The 24,910-nt window shown below is 37.9% G+C and overlaps 2 protein-coding genes across 4 annotated transcripts; both read right to left on the bottom strand.

Annotated features, from left to right (window-relative positions):
• Nucleotides 1-1,284: 1,284 nt before the first annotated feature.
• LOC306850343 (monocarboxylate transporter 9-like) lies at nt 1,285-8,957 on the bottom strand. 2 transcript variants are annotated; one of them, XM_079385918.1, is made up of 7 exons: nt 8,824-8,957; nt 8,355-8,716; nt 7,757-8,003; nt 5,160-5,303; nt 3,941-4,036; nt 2,820-3,701; nt 1,285-2,633 (listed from the first exon to the last, which is right to left on the bottom strand). In XM_079385918.1, the coding sequence occupies exons 3-7, from the start codon at nt 7,959-7,961 to the stop codon at nt 2,428-2,430; spliced, it is 1,533 nt and encodes a 510-aa protein (XP_079242044.1). In that variant the 5' UTR covers nt 7,962-8,003; nt 8,355-8,716; nt 8,824-8,957; the 3' UTR covers nt 1,285-2,427. The 2 variants fall into 2 exon arrangements, with proteins under 2 accessions (XP_079242044.1, XP_079242045.1); XM_079385919.1 differs by lacking the exon at nt 8,824-8,957 and adding an exon at nt 6,719-6,815 and having other exon boundaries at nt 8,355-8,468.
• A 3,864-nt stretch (nt 8,958-12,821) lies between these two features.
• Nucleotides 12,822-23,766, bottom strand: LOC306850859 (coiled-coil domain-containing protein 6-like). 2 transcript variants are annotated; one of them, XM_079386793.1, is made up of 9 exons: nt 23,298-23,766; nt 22,114-22,263; nt 20,791-20,919; nt 20,388-20,491; nt 20,111-20,271; nt 19,104-19,260; nt 18,768-18,868; nt 17,586-17,707; nt 12,822-14,041 (listed from the first exon to the last, which is right to left on the bottom strand). In XM_079386793.1, the coding sequence occupies exons 1-9, from the start codon at nt 23,595-23,597 to the stop codon at nt 13,862-13,864; spliced, it is 1,404 nt and encodes a 467-aa protein (XP_079242919.1). In that variant the 5' UTR covers nt 23,598-23,766; the 3' UTR covers nt 12,822-13,861. The 2 variants fall into 2 exon arrangements, with proteins under 2 accessions (XP_079242919.1, XP_079242920.1); XM_079386794.1 differs by lacking the exon at nt 12,822-14,041 and adding an exon at nt 17,204-17,247.
• Between the last annotated feature and the right edge of the window lie 1,144 nt (nt 23,767-24,910).

Below are 24,910 nucleotides of genomic sequence, written 5' to 3'. Positions count from 1 at the left end.
GCAAAAAAAAAAAAAAAACTGGTTAATTTTCGTAAGGGATGCTACATCTGTTAAATTTGAAATTGGTTTGTTTCTGTATCGTTGCAGTAGTTTTTAAAAAAACAACATGTGAATATTGTGTTTTTGCTGAACATTAACTTTGACTTTAATCAGAGCTTTATAAAACACCCAAATAGTTGCATTAGAAACTCTCTGAGCTGACTGAGTCACTCTGCCTCTCTCTTCTAGTCAAACTTTGAGCTCTTGTTTTACAAGATGCTGTACAAACATACCACTCCACGATAGTAAAGCCCAGTCTGTCAAGATTGTACTTTTCAGATAAAGTGAATAATAACTTTCAAAAGGCTTATCAAGCTTAATGTTTGAAAAAGATTTAGCGTTTCTTTAAAATTTTAGGCATCACTTCTGAATTAATACTACATTTACCCTTAAGAGGGTGCCATTGCTCAATTTATGTATATTTTTATATTTATTTAGATTGCATATAAAAATACATGTATGCAGATATTCTCGTGTATTTAATAATACGGATGTTTTGAACTTTGTCAGGATGATTTCTGTCAATCTTCCCATTACAGACCTTATAATTCAACTCTATTTCTGTTCAAACTTAATCAGTTTGTATATGAGCTTCTATGTGTTATTGGTAGGCAATAATAATTTCTGCTTTTGGCCAGGTGCTATGGGAGGGTGTATTAGAGGCCAGAGTATTAATAGCATGGCGGTATTTATAGGTTTGTTTACTGAGCGACCAGACAGTCCATAATAAAAATACATAAGGGCATCTCTCTCTCTCTCACACACACACACACACACACACACACACACACACACACACACACACACACCCACTCACTGTCTGTCTGCCTGTTATTTTTCCACTGCTCCAAATGGAACATGCCAATAGCAATGTCTTGTATGCAACAACATGGCAAGGTACATTTCCTGTCGCTCACAGCAGCACACACACCAGCATTTACAGCTGGTAAATATTGGGACTGGTAAATAAATCCCACAAATAAACATAATTCAGAGATATTACATTACTGTGACAGATCTTGACCGATTATAGCAAACTGTTTGTGTGTCTTAAAATACAAATAATCAATGAGATTTACAGACTCAACAAATGAACCAGGAAGCTGTCATTAAATTATCTAATATGAACAGTACTATATCTGACCGTGTGCTATATCAGCAACACAGTTTCTGAAAAATCCAGAAACCATTTCTTTCCTGCAAGGAAAATGTGGTTACTGACGTTAATGATAGAACAAGGATGTTTGTCATAAATCTTTTTATTGTCACTTAAAATTGACATAGTATTGTATAAAACAAACTCACTGCAATAAAACAAGACAGATACATCATATAGGGGGACAGTGTTACATTTTATATAGAATTATTTTGCACCTTGTCAAAATGTTTACTCAAGACACAAAGCAAGTCTTTGGTCAAAAGTTTCTTAACATTCATTTATACATAATATATTACAGTTCTACAACATATACTGACATGAAATAATGACACTGGCATTTCACATATACAGTAATAAGAGATACAGTGTTGTCAGGTACCAGCCTGTTGAAAAACTTTGGAGGAAGACTTATCAGGCGCACACAAACACATACATTGCAGGTCACAGAATCAAATTCGTGTTTCTTTGTAGCTTTTTTTTTTTTTTGGACTTTTTTCATCAGCATGTTCTTGTATTTCTAAATGACTAACAATTAGAGATGCAGTACATGCTGAGGTATGTCTTTATTTAAAAACAAGGCCTCTCTCTACCACTTAAATTTGTTGTCACTTTGGTATTACAGACAATGAAAGCAGATAATGCACAGGAAACTTGCAAAACTGTTAAAAAGAGACAAAATAGGAAAATAATGTGCAGTTGCAATTCCAAGTCTTCGGAGAAATCTTCGGATTTGGATTTTTTTTAATGCTTTTCATGGTAAGTGCAGTGAAAAAAAAAGCTATTCACAAATTATATAAAATATTATATAATTCTCTGAAGCTTTCTGTCAGAAATGTTCTCATTAATGGAAATGCATGTTCACAGGTTGGTTATATCCACGTGCAACACAGCGAGACCATATAAGAAAGTAAAGTTTACACAATTCAAGTGATCAAGATCTACAAAAAACAGCTTCTGTGTCCAGTAAACAATCTACTGAATATACTATTAGCAAACCACTTCTGCTATATATAAACCTCAAAAATGAGGCAGACTTTATAAGCATCTAAGAAAAATGAATATGCCCTCTCAAAAATGTATAAAACCTTTTTGCATTGAACAAAATAAAAATTTGGCACCATGAGAAGTCCCCTGGCAAAACCATACCAGGTAAGAAAACCATAAGAAAAGGAAGACATGTTCACCAGATTGTTAAGGCCAAGGTCAGTTAAAGATCTTTAAGATATTGTTCAAGCCACAGAGGCTACTTTGTCACAATCACGAGTGGGCTCTTGAGAAGTGTTGACGTCCTCTTTTGCAGGAGAATTTCCCTCCTCTGACGTCCTGTTCCAGCAAGGCAGAGTGGCCAAGAACAGAAACAAACCAGATACTAAAACACAAGTGCCACTGATGTAGAATGCCAAGTCATATGACTGAGTCCAATCAAAGAACCAACCTGTAAGAAAAGAAAAACAGAGACACCACCAGTAAAAGTGTTTGAAAACTCCCCACAGTGAAAATCACTAAATTGGTGGAACCTGCAAGGAACATATATATTTTCTTCTGTATTTTTCTGATATTTCTGTTCATGCAAGCTTTTGTCTTCATCTTTAACAATGCTTGTTCATTTGCTGCTTCTTACCTACAACAGGTGGCCCGAGGGTGATTCCAAACCCCCCGAAGCACATGAGAATGCCGTGAGCCTGACTGAGTCGTTCAAAGCCCACAATCTTGGTAGTGATGTAGTATGTGAGAGACCAGTTCCCTGAGAAAAATCCAACCACGGCTGACAGAACTTGCAGACCCATGTAACTTTTAGACACAGGAATTAGAAGCAGAGCCGCTCCTGTTCCTGTCAGCGTCAGGGCATACAGGTACAAGCTGTTCACCCATCGCATATCTGCCATGATGCCCAGGACCAGCTTACCGATGCCTGCTGTCATTGCAACGATGGAGACAAGGGGTATTAATGCAATCCCATCGATAAGACCCTCGCTCTGGGCTACGTCCTCCATGAAGAGCACAGGTGGGAATGCCCCTAAGCTGAACAGGAATATGGCGATGCAGAAAGCCATGAAGACACGGTCCTGTAGGAGCTCTACAGTCTCGCATAGGTACCGTCCATAGGGACGCATTCGCTTCTTGATGGCTCGTGCTACTATTGAACAGGACAATATCCCACCTTTTCTTTCCCCTTCACTCTCTTGCAGCTCGGTGGGTTCCTTGAGGATCAAAAGCTTAATGGTGGCTGTGTTATCGGTAGCTGAGCTAGGTGTGGTTTTGAGATCAGAGTCAATGATAATGGCAGTAGGTTTGGTGTAGAGTGCTTCTGGTTCCTCTGTACGCTGTAGAGCAGCTCTCTGTTTTAGGTAGTAACCAGGTAAGTTCAAAGGTCGCATTGGCCCAGCACATGCCATCAAGTTGAGCGCCAGCGCGCCAACGATAAGCAGGCAGCCCTCCAATCCAAACAACTCAATGAGCTCATTCTGGAGTGTGGCGTAAATGAACCCGCCCATACTTGTGCCTGAGAAGAATGAACATAATTAAACTAAAGAACCAGGTAATCAAAAAAAAAAAAGAAAATCCCTGCTTTTTGCTATCTGCAACATTTTTTATGTTTTCAAATGAAAGGGAAATATTTCTCTTTTTTTTTTGTATTTGTTTCACTTAATTTTCATGAAGCCAAAAATGCTTATGATAGTTATTCAATGCAAATTTAGTACCAATAAAATATAATAATACACATTTTATTCCATTCCACACCTGTGGTGACAATGCCCAGTGCTAGGCCACGCCTCTTGTCAAAGTACTGGCAGGTTATGGTCAGTGTGGCAGCATAGACAAGTCCGCAGCCAATGCCTTAAACACAGAAACATAAATATACTCTTGAATGCAAAATGAATGTAGCATTTCACAACTGTATTTACACATTTAAAATGTCTGTAACTATAAATTTAATGTCAGTCTAAAAAACCTTAATATAAATATACATTATAGGTCTTGTCAGCATTGTGACTGCCAGTGAGGATGAGATGTAGGTAATTAAAGGTATAGTTCACCCAAAAATGAAAATTCTGTAATTAATTTCTCTTCCTCATGTCGTTCCAAACCTGTAACACTTTTATTCATCTTCGGAACAGAAATTAAGATATTTTTGATGAAATCCAAGAGCTTTCTGACCCTTCATAGACTTTTGAGACAATTATTTTTGTTTTCTTTGCGCACAAAAAGTATTCTCATAGCCTCGTAAAATTACGGTTGAACCACTGATGTCATAAGGACTATTTTAATGCTGTCCTTACTACGTTTCTGGGCCATAAAATATTTCAGTTGCATTGCTGTCTATGCAGGGCCAGAACGCTCTCGGATTTTATCGAAAATATCTTAATTTGTGTTCCGAAGATGAACAAAGGTGTTACGGGTTTGGAACAACATGAGGGTGAGTAATTAATGATTTTGGGGTAAACTATCCCTATGTATGAAGTTGCTGAGCCAGAATCAATAGTGTAAATTCTTTAATAATTTCCTATATTATGTACTTCTGATTGAGGCAACAAAGGAAGTGAAATGGTAGGGATGACCCTGGTGTATGTAAAGTGACTCCACTGAACTTGATCATGCAATTGTATCTGTAGGTAGCACATTTCTGTGTGTGTTCAGGAAGTTGGCGAGTATAACCAAAGGTCGGCACTGTAAACAGTGATGGTACCATGGTTTCAAAATTTAAACTGTCACTGAAAGTTGTATAATCTTAATTAATAGCAACCCTGACACACTCTGACATTATAAAAACTGTTCAGCACTTCCTGCATTTACATAAACACATACCATCACTCTCTACGAATAGTATGATGTGAGAAGATAAATACAAAGCATATTCATAAGCTTTGAAGGTAAAAAAAAAAAAACTGATACAAATGCATCCGTTTCTACCCGGCAAACTGCTATTCATTCAATGGCAATGATGCTTTTATTATCTTACCGACAACAATGCCATAGGAGAAGATGAGGAAAGAGACGCTTGGAGCAAAAGCACTCAGCATCAGCCCTCCAGCCACCATCACTCCGCTGAAGACAGTTACTGGCCGAGCACCAAAATTATCCACACAAGCACTGCACACCGGACCTACAGAGAGAGAAGCAGGAACCACATCTTACTGAATGCAAAATAAATCATTCACACCACAAATTTGACAACCTACCAAACAATAAAAAACATTCAAGTTATCTTTGCCTTATGAACAATTTTTGCTGCTTTTTATTTGAATCTTCTCATTTGATCTGAATCATTGTGTTTTAGTTTATTTACCTTACACTGTTATTTTAATTATTCACTGTTTTCAGGGCTAAAGCACTAAATCTATAAAACACCAATACAAAAGCAACACAAAATGCACATTATTTGTCTTGGTAATAAACATAACCTGAAATCATGAATAATATAAATGTAGGCTAAGTATGCATACTATTCTATAGTAATGATGACCTTTATATTAAGATATGTTACACAATAAACTATTGGTAACTATTGGTGTTATACGTCCCCTCACAGGACCAACAACCAATTTATCCAATTAAAGGGACCCTCACTCCAACTCGGTCTTAACAGATACTAATATAGACCCTGTCATACTATAGTGCTGAAGAGAATGTGTTTGTCTATCTATCATTAGAAATAACAAATTACTCAGCATTGGGTTGCTCCTAATATGGCCAAAATGGCTGGACTCTGGAGAGCATCTAGTGGGAACAGTGTGTGTGTGTTTGTGCCATCCAGACTAAATAATTTCACTGTCTTTATTTTGACGGCTCATTAGGTTCTGTACTGTCTGGTATGGGATACATTATATCGTCTACCATCACTGCCAAATGCTCTCAAACACACTTACTATTACACAACAACAACCAATTGAATGTTGAACTACACTACAAAGATATAAACCTTTCCAACCTAGGGCTCTGTACTGACCAGCAATATCAGTATGGATGGACAAACACAGCTGAACCAAAACCATCCAACCCAAAACAACCAGAACTCTATCAAGCTAAATGAAACAATAATTTATAAAGTATCCAATATAATCAGTGAAGAGGACAACTATCTGCTCTGTTGCCCTTTCACAGGGTGTCGGATCAGAAATCAATTGCAGCATGATAGACATCTCCTACTAGACAATACTGAATAAGAAATGTGTGTGTTTGTTTCACATGCTAGCTCAGTAACAACTCAGTAAATCCCTCTTCTTCTGAATCAGCATGACCAGGGCACACAAACACATGCTACTCGTGCTCACACATACACACCCATGTCGCTGATAGTCCTATGTCTGTAAACAAAACCTGACACCTCCGGAACCCAAACACTCACACAGAGACACATTTACACACGCACATTCAGCCTGTGTGAACTTTTACTCTAGCTCATGAAAGGTGACTATGTTTCTGTCTTTCTACCCTTTCTCTCTCTTGTAAGTATAGTTTAGAGGATGTTCTGCTAGACTTGTCATTTTGACGCCTGCAATGCAGATAGCAATGACTGACCTGTATACAACTGTAATGTAAACAAGTAGATCATTTCTCTGTCTGTCAGCATGTCTTTTCATGAAAGAGGGCTTTAGAACACTGTGTCAGCAGCGTTCTATGGGAATAAAGAGCAGTATGTTTTAGTGTGTGTGATTTTTATGCCAGATTAGATGTAGGACACTTAGGACAAAGAAACAGGTTTGTCTTTGAATTTATGTCTATTAAAAATAGGTAAACAACCAAAACAGGACATTTTTACTTGAGAAAAATAATTGCATGAGATATTAATATCTTGAAATGATTTTATCTGGCACATTATTGGGGTAACACTTCACAATAAAGTTTCCTTTGTTAACATTAGATAACTATGTTAGTTAACACAAACTACTGATACTGATACTGATAATACTGATATTTTTACAGCATTTATTAATCTTAGTAAATGTTAATTTCTACTAACATTAACAAACAATAAACATTGTAACAATAAAAATTTATTTTATTAAGTAACATGAACAGTGGTTAATAAATGCTGTAAAAAATATATATTGCACATAGTTCATTTTAAATGAGACATTGTAAAGTGTTACCATAATTGCTTTTTTCTTGTTTATAGCATAAATCTAACAAAATCCAATGGATTTAAAACTTACATTACAGTTTTGCTTACAAAGTTAATTATTTGTGTTTATAACTGATTAAGAAATTTTTCAGTGCTCTTTCTTTTTGTCTTATACTTTTTCAAAACGTTGAACACCCATTTGTCAGCATGTGTGATAATGTGCATTACATTTTATTTATTTAATTCTTTATTTGACAGGGACAATAGACAGTCCGAAAACTGCCCCAGAATTAGCTACAGAGCTAAATTTCATCTGCTGTCCCTGGGCAGGAGAATACAAAACAAATTATGTGACAAAAAAAACAAAAAAACAGTCTGCATCAGAACAGCATCAGCACACATAACAGCATCAGAACTCGCTTGTTGTTTGTACAGGCTGCAAACTCTCTCTCACACACACACATACATAAGAGAGAGAAATGATCAGTACTCACTGGTGATGAGTGCCATACCAGACACCATGGATCCGACCCAAGCCGTCATGCCTTTTCCCCCCTGGAAGGCACTGAGCCACTCGGGGTACAACACCCCGACAGACTGGGGGGATCCAAAGGACAGGAACTGGGCCATGAAAGAGGCCACCACAATCATCCATCCCCATCCACCATCTAAAGCATCTTCACCCTTTACAGCACCCATTCTCAGCACTGATCTTACGCTGACTTCACTTGACACACAGACCTTCAGAAAGAAAGGGAGAAACATCAGTTTGATAGTGTGTAGCTATCATGCTATCATTTATGCAATATATAATCTGCAATCCCATATTTAAACTTTAGACAAAAATAAGGAACTTTTTAGGTTTCACTGTATACAAAAAGCTCAATATATAATAGAAAATTAACTTCAAAAAGTTAACAGGTGATTAAAAACGGTGAAAACTTAAAAATGTTAACCAGTTACTAGGCTACACCTAAAATAGCCTATTCACTTTTGCTTATTCAAACGAATCTAAACCTATGTTTGTTATTTGTCAACTACCTGAATAAAATGTGAAAATTCTGACTTAAAACATAAAACTGTGACACTTACGGCAGGTGGATGTGGATGTTGCTTTTGCTTGGAGAGCGCGGTGCACTGAACCGCTCGTGCCTGGTAGACCAGGCCAGACTCACGCGCTTCCCTGCTGAATACCTTCTCGCGCTCAACATCGCAGCGCCGCCTAGTTTTGAATTCTTCTGGAAAGAAACCACACCTCGAAGGTGGAGAGACCACTGACCGGACTGCCTTCCTATCGCCCTGTTTTATTTAAATTCGTCCATTTCATACATGACATCCCGCAGTCGTGAGAAGAACCGATGCCATTAGCAGCGCGCGGATGCATCTTCACCTCCAGCGTGCGCAAGAGCGGTGCAATGGAAGCGCGCTGAAGTTTCTCAACTGCAGTTCGCCACCTAATAATTAACAGCGATTTTATTCCATAGTCAAACATTCACGTCAATACTTTATTGTGCATATGCTTATTAGAGAATATTTTGTTCTTTTAAGATATGCGCCTTACCTGCAGAGAGAAGTGCAGGAGAGGTGCGTTCAACATTACAACGGCATTTGTAATCTGCTGTATTTGATAAGGCACCAATGTGAGGTTGGACGTTGCAGCCAGTGCACGGGCATGTACTTTTCTATCCCGTGAGTAAAGAACCGGTTTGAAGCTGTTCTCACCGGCCAGACTCGTGAGTCACGGAGAGATCAACCGGCCAAGCAAAGAGTCTCTATTACTTTTGGTTTCTTTAGGTTTTTAATAATAATAATAATAGCCTACATTATTGTATTTTTATTTAAAATGCTAACGTTTAAAACTAAAATTATATATGTGTATGTATATATATATATATATATATATATATATATATATATATATGAGTGAATCTTTTGAATTTTTTTATCAATTTTAAGGTTATGTCTAATAATTATGCCAAATTAATGACTAAAAGCAATAAATTTGCATTAAGCAATAATGCAAGCAATAAGCAATAATCTGTTGTTTGTTTCAGGTCATGGCATCTCTGAGGTAATATGCAAATTTTAAAAATATAGGAAACCTGTAGGAGTTTTGTATCACAATAGGCTTAAATTTTACTATAATTCATTAGATTACATTAAAGGCATGGAGGCATAAATATAAATATCTGTTTTATGCCAGAGCTAAATATGTTGAAGGACATGTTTTAGACTCGGCAACAGAGCAAACCTCGTATAGGACTAGACTACAGTCAGAACTAGACATCTTCCCACCCTTCTACATCTCGTCTCTGTCTGGGTGGTCGGCTGAACTTTTGTGCTGGGTGAGTGCATGAGGGTCAGACGGCTTGGGCTCTAAGCCCATCGAGATCCTGTTCCTGCCCTGTGCTTGTACTGGTTCCCACACACACATAAAACAAGAGGTTCGGTCTCCCCCACCCTGACTCTGTAATCCCCTCTGACATGAAAAGAGAGCGAATAAAAAGAAAGACAGAAAGAACAGAACAGTTAATTGCATTTGCCTCATATCACCTTTTTGGACAACATCTCTTCTTATGCGGCATGACTGCAGCCCACAGAGATCTGGGAAACCAATGGGATACTTCTGGAAGGAGCATACCCTTGGCTCTAATCTAGATTACAGTTGGATTAAAAAGTCTGCTTAATAAGAAAATATAGAGCTTGACATGATGGACAGAGCAAGTTCATCTACAGTACCAGTCAAGTGTTTAAACACTCAGGCATTATTATATTTTTTTGCAATACCAGTTAATTAAATGGTAAGTATGCATATTAAACAATGACTGTTTTAAATTTTTAATTATAGCCGCTGTTTGATTTGACTGCTGCACACTCTTGGCGATCTCTCAAACTTCACAAGTAGCCACTTCAGATGTTCTTCCAGCAGTCTTGAAGTAGTTCCCATGCATGCTGGGCACATGTTGGTTGTTTTTTTTCACTCTCTTGTTCTTTTTTTTTTTTTATTAAAAAGTTGGTTTTGTAAATAAATTCATACACAAACACAATTTATATTTGTCTACAAAACTAGATAAAAGGTCTCAAAGATTATGAGAAACATCAAGCAGTCAAATGTGTCCAAACTTTCCACCGATAGCTACTGTACATCTCTCCTCTAAAGCTTTAATTTTCCCTCAATGTTGATTTTCAATTTGAGTGAGAGTGTGAGAGAAGATTGAGTTATGTCTTAGCAGAAATAGCTTATGGTTTAATTTATTTTAGTTGGATTTGCTGTAATGTTGAGTAATCACCATACTTAAGAGCTTTTTAGTAGTTTTTCTTGTAAGAAAAGAATAATCCCATTTCAGAGGAAGTGTAATGAGAGTAGTCCACCAGATCTGTGCTGCAGAATTACAGGAACTCTGGAAAACAAAAGCTGTGAGTGTGACATGATCTCCATGTTTACTATGAGATTTAGCTTCCTCTTTCAGGAATGCTGACTCAACTTGACTAGCATGGCAGGAGAACACAGACCTCAAGTGACCTCAGTGATATCCTGACACTCCCTTCCCTTTTCCCTCTCGTTCTCTGTTATTGACTTGCTTACACATATGGCATCTGCTGACGTTGACAGTCTTGTTTTGTCACTCCATTCTTACCCTTAAACAGGTCAGCAGCAAACCAAGCTTAAGTCATAATTATTATTATATTTGTTTTATTGTACAATTAAGTGGTCACTTGTTTGCCGCTTTGTTCCGCCAGCCTGACAAGCGGGTCCGACCGGCGCCGAGCATGGCTGCAGGACCGGATGGCTGCTTGGCGGAACTGGATTACTCCCCTGTTGCAGTCGTGTGACTTTGTTGTTGATTGACTATGTGCTTTTTGTTGCTGGGGTGTTTTTTTCTGTTCTCACACTGTACTCTCATAAGAATATAGTCTGTGAATTATTATTTTTTCTCCCCCCTATCTCTTCCTATAATACCTACATTTCACTGCTGGTTATACTCTGTATGATTATGTATGTGACAAATAAAATTACTTACTTTATAGGTCTACATTTAACAAAAGATATTGTAAATCGTTACAAGCACCCCTGGGTTGTTCCCAACCTGCTAATGCAGTCACATTACATGTATATATGCTTTTTCAGAACCCAAACACACACTGAACTGCGTGACTTTATTTTAGAACTTGAGGGTCGGTTTCACCCCTTTGACCACACGAGCCTGACAGAACCAGTCTGAACCAGGTGAAAGTGGCCGTTGTCAGAGAGAAAGCAGCACAAGACAGCTTATGCTGAAATACTTGTGCAGGGATTACCACACAGCTACAAGACTCAATGGGTGTGTGTGTGAGAGACAGTGAAAGAGCACTTGCTAAGATATAAGTGTGGCGTTTGCTAATTAGACTGGATAACTGTGGTGGGGGATTGATGTAGTACCAAACTATTAATATTGTAATATTAATAGTGTAATATTAGCTGACACCTCAAGAGGGCTGATGTCACGAATAGACGTCTGTCTGCATGTCAATGGAAGGTCAGACATCAAACGACAACAGCTTCAGCCAAGACATAATTAAAAATAGGGAATGTGTTTTACAGGTTACCGTTCACACACCTTTGTAGCTCTGTGAACAGATAACATGTTAAATATTACATAATCCTACTCACAGATAACTCATATTGACTCAACGACACGTGCATGTGCTCTGTGATACAAATCAAAGTATGTTGGTATTGACTGAAGCCTGCAGGACATCATATTTTTAAGCCCACCTAAATGGAAATTTAACACCCGCAGAAATAATTCATCTTATTTTTTAATTTCATTTAAAAGCCCAGAGAGCACAAGAAGAGTCACGTTTTTATCATACATAAATAAAATCAAGCAGTGAAATGCATAAATATTACCAAGAAGGGTATAGGCCCTATAATATGCAACATTTTTAACATGACATTCCTCAATAGGAAAAATTGGCATTAATGTATTAATGCATAAATGTCTCTTGAACCTTGGTTGTACTATCATCTCAGTCAAAACATTAGCTAGGTCTAAAGTTCTCTTTGTTGTAACTATTTAACAGCCTCCGTCAGTTTGTAAGGTTCATGTTTTTTGAAGATGAGTGCATGCTATATAAACTATTTATTTTGCTATACTAACTGCACTGGTATATGAATGGTTAGATTTTATCGCTTTCTCTCAATCTTTAGATTTTAAATAAAGCCATCACCTTCGAATCACTACAAATCAAATAGAAATATATTCATTGATGTATTCCTTCGTAGAAAGAGACCGGTTTAGGAGACCTGGCTACAATGAGATTCTTTTTTTTCTTGATTTAAAAAAAAAAAAAAAAAAAATAGCAGGATGTGTGACCTGTCACTCGTGACTTCTGAATCCTTCCTCTAGGATCTGACTGAAAAATAAAAGAACCTTCAAAATCACAGAATCTTTAACAATCCTTAAAATATTCAGTGAGGTTTAAGCACAGCATTATAAGCTAAAGTTTAATAACTTGCACACATTTCAGGTACGGAAAAAAAAATTTAAATAGTAAAATCTCACACACAGTTTTTTTTGTACAAGCATTTAATCATGTTGAGTTAATTGTTCAACAGTACCGTGTTTTGTTGCATCAACATGTCGGTTCATGTTTAGGTGTTATATGACACTGGCATTAAGCAAAATTCCCCATCTGAATAAGCGTTCAGGGCACTCACTTTACAGCGAGGGCTCTGAGAGAGGTTTAGCTGCTGATCAGAAACCAGTACTGACTTTGTTTTCGTAGTGGGTCATGTTTGGATTCTAGCAGGGAGAGACTGGTCCCCGACCAGCAGTCGTGGGAAACCTCTGGCTGTGCAGGCACACACAAACACTATAATCCCACTATAATACACACGCAGAGAGGCAACAAGTGCTGTTTCAGTACATTTCAGTTTGTCTTCTTTACCATCTACATACTGCCAACGAGCCACACACACACGTCTGTTTTACAGACAAAAACGGCCTAAAACTAACAAACAGACAGACAATAAAACAAAAGAAAAAGGTTTTACTGCCGCCCCCACCGCAAATGTGCTGGGATTTCTTTTCAACTTCTGTGAAGATGCACTCATAAAGATTTATCCAACTGAGTGTTGAGTTGTTTATTAAATGGAAAATTTCGATTACATTTAACAGTCAATCTGTTAAAACAAATAAGATTTAAGTGGGGGCAGGAAAAAAAAAAAAAAAAAAAACATCCAACAAAAACAAACAAAAAAACAAACAAGCAGTTATACGCAGCTGACAACCCTCTCGAGCAATCTTCCTATTCTTTCCTAATCTTTTCCTGAACCAGCTTGATCACCTTACAGAAAAAAAAAAACCACAGTAAGTATAATGAAATTTAACAGCATGGGGCTGGTTATGGATCTATCAGTTGGCCAAGCATCTACACTTTCTCCCTTTTCACATTCCCAGTCCTTTCGCTCCCCAGTTCAATAGTCCTCTAATTTCATATCCGCTCCAATCCCTTCCAACCTTTGCCCAGTGGAGGATCACTGAGTTGTTGTCATTGTAGTAGTAGTGTAGCCTAGCTTGGAGCAGCCTAGCTTAAGGTAGCGCATGGTGCATGCATTAAGGCTGAGAGGGGGGATTCTGTGATGTCACAGAGTGGGAGGAGCTATACTGCACCATCGGCTGTGCGGGTGGTGGTGGTGGAGGAGGGTGCTGTACTCCAGAGTGCGTGTTTGGGGAGGGAGGCGGCGTCGGACGCTTAAACTTATCTGGGCTGGTGCTTCTCCTTGGGGATGGCCTCTGTATGACAGGAAGAAATACAAAACAAGCTCATGATGGGTCAGCAAGATTTTATTTAATACTTTTAATTCAGCTAGGACACCAAAGTGACAGAAAATAGACTTTTAAAGTTATATAAAGTCTATTTTATACTCTAAACTATATATATGTAATTTAGAAAATGGTAATAAAATATGAACAGAAATTCATCTTGATAATGTCTGATATATTTGATAGAAAGGTATGTGAAAAAACATGGTCAGGTCAAAGTGTCAAATCAAATTTTTAACAATTTTACTGGTAGACCACTGAAGAATTTTGGGGTATAATATGTCAGTTTACTTTATTTTGCTATCCTCACTTACATAAATGAACTAGTGTCCTGCACCCACAAATTATATCTGGTGTCTGAATAATTTTTATTTTGACTGTATACATCTCAAACGAAAAGGTGTTATTTTGAACATTTTATTTATCAAAATATCTTGAAATAAAATAATATCACGGTTTGTACAAAAATAAAATTTATTATTAATGCTGAAATCAGTTGTGCTGCTTATGATGACAAAATAAGTTTGTTTTTGCACTAAATCAGCATTTTAGTAAGATTTCCTGAAGACTGGGGCCGGTTGCATAAACTGTTAAGACTAGTCTCAAAAAGTTAGTCATCTAATTTTTTTTCTTCAAGACTGGTCATAACTTTTTTAATTCAGTTAATTAAAGGTAGATATGTCTTATTTGTATTGGAAAAAGAAAGACTGATTAACCCTTGGCAACTGCTATTTGGTCAAACAAGTTCTTAAGACACAGTCTTAACATGGTGGCTAAATTTATGCAACTGGCCCCTGGAGTTGGCCGCGAAACATTCAGCTTTACCATCACAGAAATAAATTACATTTAAAACAATTACATCTAGCCTTGGTGAGCACAAGAGATTTCTTTCAAAAACATAAAAAAAACAAATCAAACTGACCCCAAAACTTTTGAAGGAAGTGCTATTTGTAACATCCTCTGCTAAATTGCCTAAGATGTCGAGGTTTGGGCTTCATTTCACCCAAGAATTTCACTCACGAAGGCACATATGCTGTGGTGATGTGACAATAAAAGTGATTTGATTTGTTTTCATACTTGCTGGAGGTAATGACTAAAAAGTTGTCTGACCAATAGTGTACAGGCACTGCACAGTGCACATAGTTAACCAATCGTGGTCTGCGAAGTTGTGAGATCTATAGAGAATGGTCAAAGCAAATACGGGTACATATATGCTAAATTCAGAACTACATACCAGCATACCATGCTGAGTGTTTTAACGCTTACTGTGTAGAAATATCATACTAGTATGTGGTTTAAATTTCATCAGTAATGTATGAGGACTGTAGAAAACATGTCAAAAGGAAAAAGCCAAAACCCAGACATTTTAGGCAATTTTGAAATCCCGACCACAAAAGTCTGGTGAAAAAAAAAAAAAAAAAAAAAAAAAATAAGAGAAAAAAGATTCAACAGTTGTACTTTGACAATTCTGATCATGCTTTCGCTAAACAAAACTATGCACAAATTTACACATGAAAAGGTCATTGGTATCATCTCCCCTAGTTTATTTGACACATGAGTGTGTTTACATGTGCAAACAGTGTGAAAGTGCAAATGTGACCCCTTTGAATGTGTTGGAGGAGTCTGGCTCTGCTGTCACTCCTGGTTTATCAAAACAAGCTGACTTTTTCAAGGCACCGCGGGACATGAAAGTGAGCCAGCCGCTCTTTGCTAAAACAAACAGATCACTGTTGCTATAGCCTACAGCTCCCCATCAGGAAAATATAATCCACCCTGTTCAATTAGCAATGCAAAAAGAGGCAAAAATAATGAGTGTCATGAATTAGCGACTAATCCAAACCTGTCATTGAATATTATTCTTTGAAAGCCTGAAGTGGTCATCTGTGTAATAAGAAGTTTAAGTTCTGTATTACCTAATCAAATCAGCTCAGCTGCCATATCTGTCGTAAAGTACATGGATCGGAGGTAAAGTGACTGGATTTGCTAATACTACCGCAAAAGATCACAAAAGCATATCCTAGGAGGTTTTTCATCATACCACTTCCCTTTTGTGGATCCATGTGCCCATTCATAAAAACTTACACAAATACTTTTGAATTTCTTTTTAACTACCTCAGAAGTGTGCACAGAATATTTCAATTGGTTACAAACTCAGTCTTGTGAAATGAACAAGCAATTGGATTCAGCAAAAGTCGTGTTGATGTTTTTAGTTATTTATATCACTACATTAAGGAATGGCAAGGGTGAGGAGGTTATGTAATGTGCTTATCTAGTCAGTCACTTCATCAAAATCTCTGCTGGTAAATAGAGGGGTCATATTTGTGCAACAGACATAAACATGAGGCTGGACTAATTGCTGCTGCAACATGGCTAGTCTTACATTGTTGGCCTTCACTCAATTGGACAATATCTAGAGGGTGTTGCGGAACATACATAAGCTGATATTGAGACCGGTTGAAAATTATTACTTCACAGCTGTAGATTTATAGCTAACCTATTTATCTGCTAGCTAACATTAACCTGATAAAGTGACACATTAAATCCACGCTGCAGTCACCATTTATCTCAAATGGTACTAAATGGCTTGAAAAGTACAGTTCGACCTCAACTACTCTAGACCTGCCATGAATGACAGGAAATGTGATGAAAGACTGTCCAGGTCTCGTTTGGGCTGGCATGAACCTGGTCCTGACACACATAGAAAACACCCTTAAAAGTAATTTAAGCCACTTTCTTTGACTTTCCCAACCATTACTGCCATTTGACTTTTGTTCTTACCTAATACTGAGTGAGAGGAATAAATGTGTGTTTTTACAATCAAAAGTCAATCTTTAAATCGCACCAAAAAGAGTAGCAAGATTAAAAAATAAACCATGTCGATTCATCAGCATACTTTTTTTTTTTTTTTAAAGTAACGTTCCTTGGGAAAAGTGAATTTAAAGTGTCAAACTTGTGCAACATGTTTTACAACTAAATAAAAAAAAAAATGTAGGCCACCCTCACCTGTATGCACTAAAGCATGATAGATGTTTTTGTTCAGCGAGTTTATCTTACCTGGGTTTCTGTCATTATAATATAATTGAATATCTCCATTACACAGTACAAGAGATGGCACCTTTGTGTTTGTTTTAGGTGGAGTAAGTGCACTCTCTCTCCATCTAACAGGTCAGAATACACTGCAAGGTACACAGAAAGTCAGGATGCAGTTTTTGTGCTTTATCTTATTTGAATGGCTGAGGATTCACAGTACTGGTCTATATTAACTTAGACATGTTAGACAATGGGGATGAGGAAGAGCGTTCTGAGGTCAAGTGTCACCAGGTGACTCACAGATGAGTCATCAAATGTGCTGTTTTCAATTCAGCTGAATGGCGTTACAATGGATCTTAACTGAAAACAGGCTATCCATGAAACACACTTCCTGCATGTAAACATCTTGCTCAACATCAAGATGAGCTTGAGCAGAGAGCGAGTGTGTTCATATATATGCTGGACGTGTGTGTAGTGTGTGTACCTGTACAGCGTGTGAGGGTCCTGGGTGGATGTGTAGCCCGGGAGACGTGTAGTGGGGGAGTGGTGCTCGGCTCAGCGTGGCCGGAGGGGTAAAACCAACCGTGTGACTAGCGTACGACAAACCTGGAATGGAAAGAGAGCATCTGCTAATTGGTTTTATTGAGGTCCTTTATGCTGTTTATTTTGTAACATGCCAAGATTTCTAAACAATGACAATATGCAGAACAAATATAAATAGCTCAGTAGATCACTCCTATGAGATCATGAGAAAATGTATAATAACTGGTCTCAGTACAGAAAACTAATGAAAGAACTAGATTGGCTCAGACAAATGATAAAATCAGCCTTCCTCAGCAATACAATAGAAAATGTGACACACCATCAAATGTGCAGTGTTATACATTTCATCATGCATATCTAAACTCTGAGGTCACTTAAAAAAAAACAAAACACGTTTTTAACGATGCAGCACATTAATGCCATTACCAGCAATAAACAATATGTTGACTTTTTTCTGATTTAAGCACTCCTTATCAATATTAATCTTTGGTCATTTGAACTGCATAATCTTTTGAATTGAAAAACTTGATATACTTGTTCATGGGTTTGGATTTTTTAAAGATTATTTTAGTTTATAACCTAGTTTATTTATTTTGTGTTGATCAAAATCTACAATAACCAATGCTAATTTTAAAACAATAAACCATCTACATCAATCTAAAAGATTTATGTTTGTAGACCTCAAAGGTTAGCTCTCATTTATCAGTTTAATTTCAGGATGAGAAAGAAAGCAAGACTCTGACCTAATATACCTTTACATCACTGTCCAGTACAGCTTACGTAATTAACACTCCATAAAAACACGTTTAATCATCACCCTATAAACTGATCCAAAGGCTGTGTGCCGAAAGCCTGTGGTGAGTGTTAAAATGCATATGTGAATCGAAGACAAATCACATAAATTTTTTTAATCATCTACACGTACTATTGAACATGTACTAATGTTCAACAGTTATTATAGCTCTTTTTAAGTTTTTGAAATCTTTTATATGCTCACCTTTGATTAAAAATACAGTAAAAACATTTGTTAAATGTTAAGAATTACCATTTAAAACAGCTGTTACAGACAGTTGTTGCTATAAAAGAGTGATAAATCTTCAAAGCTAACTGTGTGGGCATGTACCAGGGGAGATGGGGCGGCTGGAGGAGGGAGAGGGGGTGTAGGGGATTGGGCTGGACACCGTACGAGCTCTCAGTCCCTGAGCAGACATCTCATTAAAATATCTAGAGAGGCAGAGAAAGATAACGAGATGAGAGAAACAAACTGCACAACAAAAACATCCTGGCAATGCATGCTTTTCATTATAATTGTTGCTATAACCAGGGTTTAAAATGAACCAGGTCAGTCCTACAATGCTCATGTTAAGACCAGTGTGTCTGGTTATTTTCAAAGTTAATCATATATGTCCATAAGGTCATGAGTCCAGTCATCTTTTGTGTCTGTGTGTAATTAATGCACCTCTCATCGTCCATCTCAAGGCTGCTCTCACTCTCTGACAGCTGTCTACACAGTGCCTCCCTTCTCTCCATTTCTCTCTGTAGTTTCCTCTGAAGACGAATATTCTCTTCCCTCATCTGCCTTTCCTCCTCAATATATTGAGCCCGCTTCTCTGTGTCTGGAGGGAGAGATAGATGATAGAAAACATACATAGAAAAATGTTACAAAGACATATAAACTTGTACAAAAACAATGTTTCAGGATTTTGAGAAAAAAAATGAAGCACATGGTCTTTGAAATATTTTAAAATTCTGGATGAAGTGATCAATTTTAAACTCTAATAATAAGACATATGTTAATTCATGCTTACCAGTTAAACCTTCTCAAATTGTTATGCTGTGTGATACCATAAATTAGAATAAAGCTGTGATTATCTTACTGTAATGTAAATGTCTCCCTCTAGTGGCCATAACAATTTAAAGCAGGGCTGTCCAAACTCGGTCCTGGAGGGCCAGTGTCCTGCAGAGTTTAGCTCCAACCCTAGCTAACCACACCTGAAGTAGCTAATCAAGCTCTTACTAGGCACACTAGAAACTTCCATGCAGGTGTGTTGAGGCAAATTGGAACTAAACTCTGCAGGACACCGGCCCTAAAGAACCGAGTTTGGACAGCCCTGATTTAAAGTATTCAAACTAAGAATGAAACTAGTGTGTGTAACTCACTATACTACAAACTATGGCTGTATTGTACTACACATACCTCTACTACAAAATAAAACCATGTACTTTACTATTCAGGGAGCCAAGTTATCTTTTGGTTTACTGTTTACAATGTAAAAGTACTAATGGGACGTCCTAATCCTAATCTGGAACTGTAAATAGTGTGGATACCATGAGCTACTGTTAAAGATTAATACAAAGGCTGTATTCCAATTTGCAGTACTTTTTGTTTGCCTCTGGCAGTAGTATGATGGCAGAGAGGCTGTGCTGTGCAGGAATGCATGCGTGCGTAATGAGACAAGGACTCACGCTGGAGCTCTGTAGTGCGGAGGCTGCGTTTGAGCCTCTCCACTTCACTCTTGAGGAAGCGGATGTGCCGCATCATGTTCTCCGGAGAGTCAATCTCCATGGAAACTTCACGTGGAGAGGGCGGGGCTGACACTGGCTGGTCAAGCTTCTCCTGCAGAATCCTGCCAATCAGAATGAAGAGAAGAAAATTCATGTGATCATGTGTTTATGGACATGTACAAAGATTTGTAGAAGATATAAAAGGCATTAAGACAGAGCAGATCACAAGGGACATTACCTTTTCTCTGCCTCGAGTTTGTCCATGCGCTTCCAAAGCCGGTTGACTAGTGCCTCCTGCTCTTGTTCCAGAGTGTTTTCCAGATCAATCTTCTCACGTCGGAGCTGCATATATTTCGTGCAATTAATAAAACAAGGCCATGGTTTTAAAATAATGCATGTTCTTAGGGACAAATGTTGGGTCACAACAACTTTCCACAAATACAAATTGAGTGTTTGCTCAAGAATAACTGGTTCTAATCTGCAAAATTTGCTGAATCGGTGTTCCAGAGCCGGGTACTGGCAGATGCCCAAGCTAACAAAAAAACGAAGTACTTGAAAATTTGTGCAATAGATTGTGGGCATTCAAGAATGAGTGGTTTAGAAACGATACTGTTCTACAGCAGGATATTTAAAGAAGGTACCTGCTCTAGAGTGAGCTGTTTGGTGATGGTGTCGTTCTCCAGTTTTTTGATCTTCTTCATCAGTTTATTGACCTGGAATTCCTGCTCTTGCTCCAAATGCTGCTCCAACTCTGCCTTTTCATGCTGAAGCTGAAAAAGCAAGCAAGCACATAAGAGAATAAAAGTCAAACTAATGCAACACACCCAAATCTCAACACGATGGGCACCACAAATGAGCTGTGATTCAAAGTGACGTTTTCGTGTCACATTTTTTCTGGTGTCCTTACAAACGATAACACCATAATTTATTCTTCATGGTAACTATTTTGAATGCTCATGCATATTTGCTTGTGTTGCATTACCATAGCAACATATTTTAACCAGATGAATTTGCAACCATGTTCAAAATTCAATAGAATCAAGCCATGCAAAAGAGACTATTCTAACAACTGGTCATAAACTCTGACAAACTTTAGTTGTTGAGCTTTGCCTGCATATATCATATTTTTAGCACTACTGTTCAAAAGATAGGCAAGCTCTTTTAAAGAAATTAATACTAATTAATACTAACACTAAGAACACAATTTATCAAACAGTAAAGACGTTCACAAAGTTACTAATAATTTCTATTTCGAATAAATGCTGTTCCTTAGAACTCTATTCATCAAATAATCATTAAAGAATCATGAAAGAATTGACAATATTCCACAACAGCACGGTTTTTAAATTTGACAAAAATAAGAAATGTTTCTTGAGCAGCGTATTAGAATGATTTCTGTAGGATCATGGGACTGGAGTAATGATGCTGAAAAACCAGCTTTGCCATTATGGGAATAAAATACTTTTTTTTTTTTTTTATTACAATGGAAATGACTATTTTACATTTTGAGTATTCAATTTTTCTTTCAAAACCATTATAAAATCCTACCAGCTCCAAACATTTGAACAGTAGTGTAAATATATAATCGGCATGACTCATTAGTATGCACACTAATTCCACCATCTCTCATTACTCCTCCACACAATACAGCACACCTACTAAACACATGCACCATAAAATGCCTTCTGGTCTCAGCAGAAGAGCCAGATTCAGTAATGAGCACATCACCAAAACAACCTTTCATAAGATTTAATCAGCTACCATTTTTTGCTTACCTCTATCGGCAATCAAAAATCAGAATTATATAAGAAAGCTGTTGAACAATAACTTTGTAATGACATAAGTACTGTATATCTACGTGAAAGTTAGGGACCCTTAGGGATGATGCTAAGGGCAAGCGATCACATTTCCTACCCCTGACCTCAAATGCCACTGATGGGCTCTTTCCTTCTAGAGTTTCTCACCTGCATGAGCTTCCTGGACAAGTCATTGGTAAGGAACTCCTCTTCTTTCTCATAGTTGACGGCGAGTGTCTCTTTCTCCTTTTGCAGAGCCTGAATCTTCTTAAATAAAGTGTTGGAGATGAACTCCTCTTCTTGTTCTGCACGCGCTTGCTGTAGAAAAATAAACAAAACATGAATTTTAAAAAAAGTAAATTATTCTTGGAGATCTCTCACATTATCTTTCCACATAGTTCAGTAACCAAGCAATTACACAAAATTAATACTTGATCTTAAAACATGATTTCAAAGCTACCATATTTTAGATCACAAATACCAATTACAAAGAAACTACAGTCAATTATGACCTAATTGACAATGAGAATATAAAAACCTATTATGCAATATAAAACATTTAAAATCCACCAAAAGTACACAAACGTATGTCAACATTCTGCATTAGATGCATTTTACCAGTAAAGAAATTGCAAAACCAACAAGCAACACACTGCTACTATCAATTTCCACCATTAAAGATTGTCATAAATGCAAATGCACTGGATATCAGTGTCAGAGTTTCTCCAGTGACACTTGAGTGTTGGCTCTTTGTCTAAATGCAGATGGTCTGAGTGAAGGGCTGAGTCACATACAGGATGTTGACGCATTAGAGCCAAATATTCAGAGTGCCAACTTCCCACCCTGACACAGGCCTCAAATATAAACTACTAATGACAACCCCGTCACGTAACAAAAAGTATCAGACGTGCAAAAACAAGTTCTGCGTTAAAACCATGATGATGATGATAAAGCATGTGGTAAATCAGTAAACGCCTTATGTGGTCACACACAAACACCACCGGAATGCTACTGAGCATAAAAACAACGTTAAGATAATAAACATATAAAGACACGTTCGTTGCAAGTTATACCAGTCCATATTGAAATGTAAACTATTTTAAAGCAGCTGGCCTGTGATATTAGAACTAATGCTATTAAAGTGCCATCAGGCTTTTGCTGTTGGCTGTTATAACAGTTAGCTCGAATGCTAGCAAACTAATTACCCTCAAGCGCTTCTTTTTGCCCCCCCAAACAAGTTAATTGTGCACCCCAATGTGGTTTGTAATGTTCCTCAGACGTCTTTGAATGCCGTGATGGTGTTGTCAGGTGTACCGCGGGGATTAAAGCGATAAAAACACGGGCTGACTCACGATGGTGACGCTAGCTTTGCGCAGGTCGCGGTTCTCCTCCTGCAGCGCCTTGCACTTCAGCTTGAACGTCTCCAGCTCGATCTTCAGGACTTTGTTCTCCTGCTGCAGCGACGCGAGCCGGTTTGTCAGCTCCTCCAGGCGGGACTGCGAGATCACGACGCCCTGGGCTTTGGTGGCGGCGCTCATTGTGGTCGTGGTAGTGTTGGAGGCGGCCGCCGAGGTGCAGGAGGACTGCGGGGTGGCGGAGCTGCTGCTGCTGCCCGCGCCATCCGTGTCGCTCTCGCTCGCGCTGTCCGCCATGGTGTCCAGCGCTCGATACCTAGGGCTCGCGACGGTCCTCGAGTGGAGTGGACGTGGATTTCAGGGGCTAGGGAGGAAGAGGGATGGAGCAAGTGTGGCTAGACTGGAGAGGGAACGGTCCAAGAAATGACTGGGCGTGCTGAAAGTGCAGGCGAACAGGGAGGGTGGCGCCGTCATGTGGTGGAGAGGACAGTGTGTTTGGGCTTTTGATTCATCCAAGTGACTCGAATCTTTTGAATACAGGTTTTGTTCAAATGGTTTTGATGATTCGTCCAGTTGAGTCTTCTTGTTTGTTATAAGTCACAGGGGTCACCAGACTCGGTCCTGGAGGGCCAGTGTCATGTAGAGTTTAGCTCCAACCCTAATTAAACACACCTGTACCAGCTAATCAAGGATTTGCTAAGTATACTTCCAGCCAGGTGTGTTAAGGCAACTCTGCAGGACGCCGGCCCTTCAGGATCAAGTTTGGTGAACCCTGTTATAAGTGAATGTTTGAATAATTCACTCAACCAATTAATTCACGACCAAAACAAGTCTTCCTCACCCCTTTTTAAACTAAGAGAATTAAAAAAAAAATCCCTCCATGATTAACAACAAATTTCAAGCAGTTTTCTCAATGGATTGTCATGACTTATCAAAATGTAGAAATCACACCCAAAATAACTAACCCAAAGAAGCTCAATAATGTCCTTCAGTGATTTTATGGTTCTCAATCATTTTACAACGATATGTATGAAATTCTCCAGGTAATGTTGTTATATCATTATGTTTCATTTGACTCATATAGACCACATCTTTTACTGTTAATCTGTTAAAGTGCTTTTTCAGTTGTATATGGTAATGTTTGTGTTATACAGGGATCCTGAAAAATATTCTCACATTTAAGCTGACACAAATGTATGAATGTCATTGCTCTATATAGCAAAATATTAAACCAAGTAAATGTATGTAAAAAATAAAACACAAGCACACTTGTAGAGCAAAACGTTTAACACAAATACATTTGTTAGATATTGAATGATAAAACAACAGATATACTGTTCAAAATTAATATAGCTAGTATTTGGACACATGGGCCCAGTTAATGGGATGAACTATATCTGTGGTCTAGCTTCGTTTGTTTGCAAATTCTACTTATTTTGATATTTTGTTATCAAATGCAATGAAGTGAAATTCATACATTATTAAGCATCCAAATACATTGACACTGTGACACCTTTCCTACTGCCACACAGGAGAGAAGAAACAATAAACCAATAAACTTATTTGACTTTGACTTAATATGACTGTCTTCAATAAACTCAGTGTGCAAG

Source organism: Barbus barbus (assembly GCF_936440315.1).
Source record: "Barbus barbus genome assembly, chromosome: 30".
NCBI lineage: Eukaryota > Metazoa > Chordata > Actinopteri > Cypriniformes > Cyprinidae > Barbus > Barbus barbus.
This window is presented reverse-complemented; position numbering and strand designations above follow the sequence as displayed.

Bases quoted from the DNA above. Each gene is read 5' to 3' on its own strand.
- LOC306850343 (XM_079385918.1), bottom strand. From the start codon at position 7,961: ATGGGTGCTGTAAAGGGTGAAGATGCTTTAGATGGTGGATGGGGATGG. The intron at 4,037-5,159 runs GTAAGATAATAA...TCTGTGTTTAAG, and splicing joins CTCCTATGGCATTGTTGTCG to GCATTGGCTGCGGACTTGTC. The intron at 3,702-3,940 runs GTGTGGAATGGA...CATTCTTCTCAG, and splicing joins ACTGGGCATTGTCACCACAG to GCACAAGTATGGGCGGGTTC.
- LOC306850859 (XM_079386793.1), bottom strand. From the start codon at position 23,597: ATGGCGGACAGCGCGAGCGAGAGCGACACGGATGGCGCGGGCAGCAGC. The intron at 20,272-20,387 runs GTAATGTCCCTT...TCTGATTGGCAG, and splicing joins AAACTCGAGGCAGAGAAAAG to GATTCTGCAGGAGAAGCTTG. The intron at 19,261-20,110 runs GTGAGTCCTTGT...CTCTCCCTCCAG, and splicing joins CCGCACTACAGAGCTCCAGC to ACACAGAGAAGCGGGCTCAA.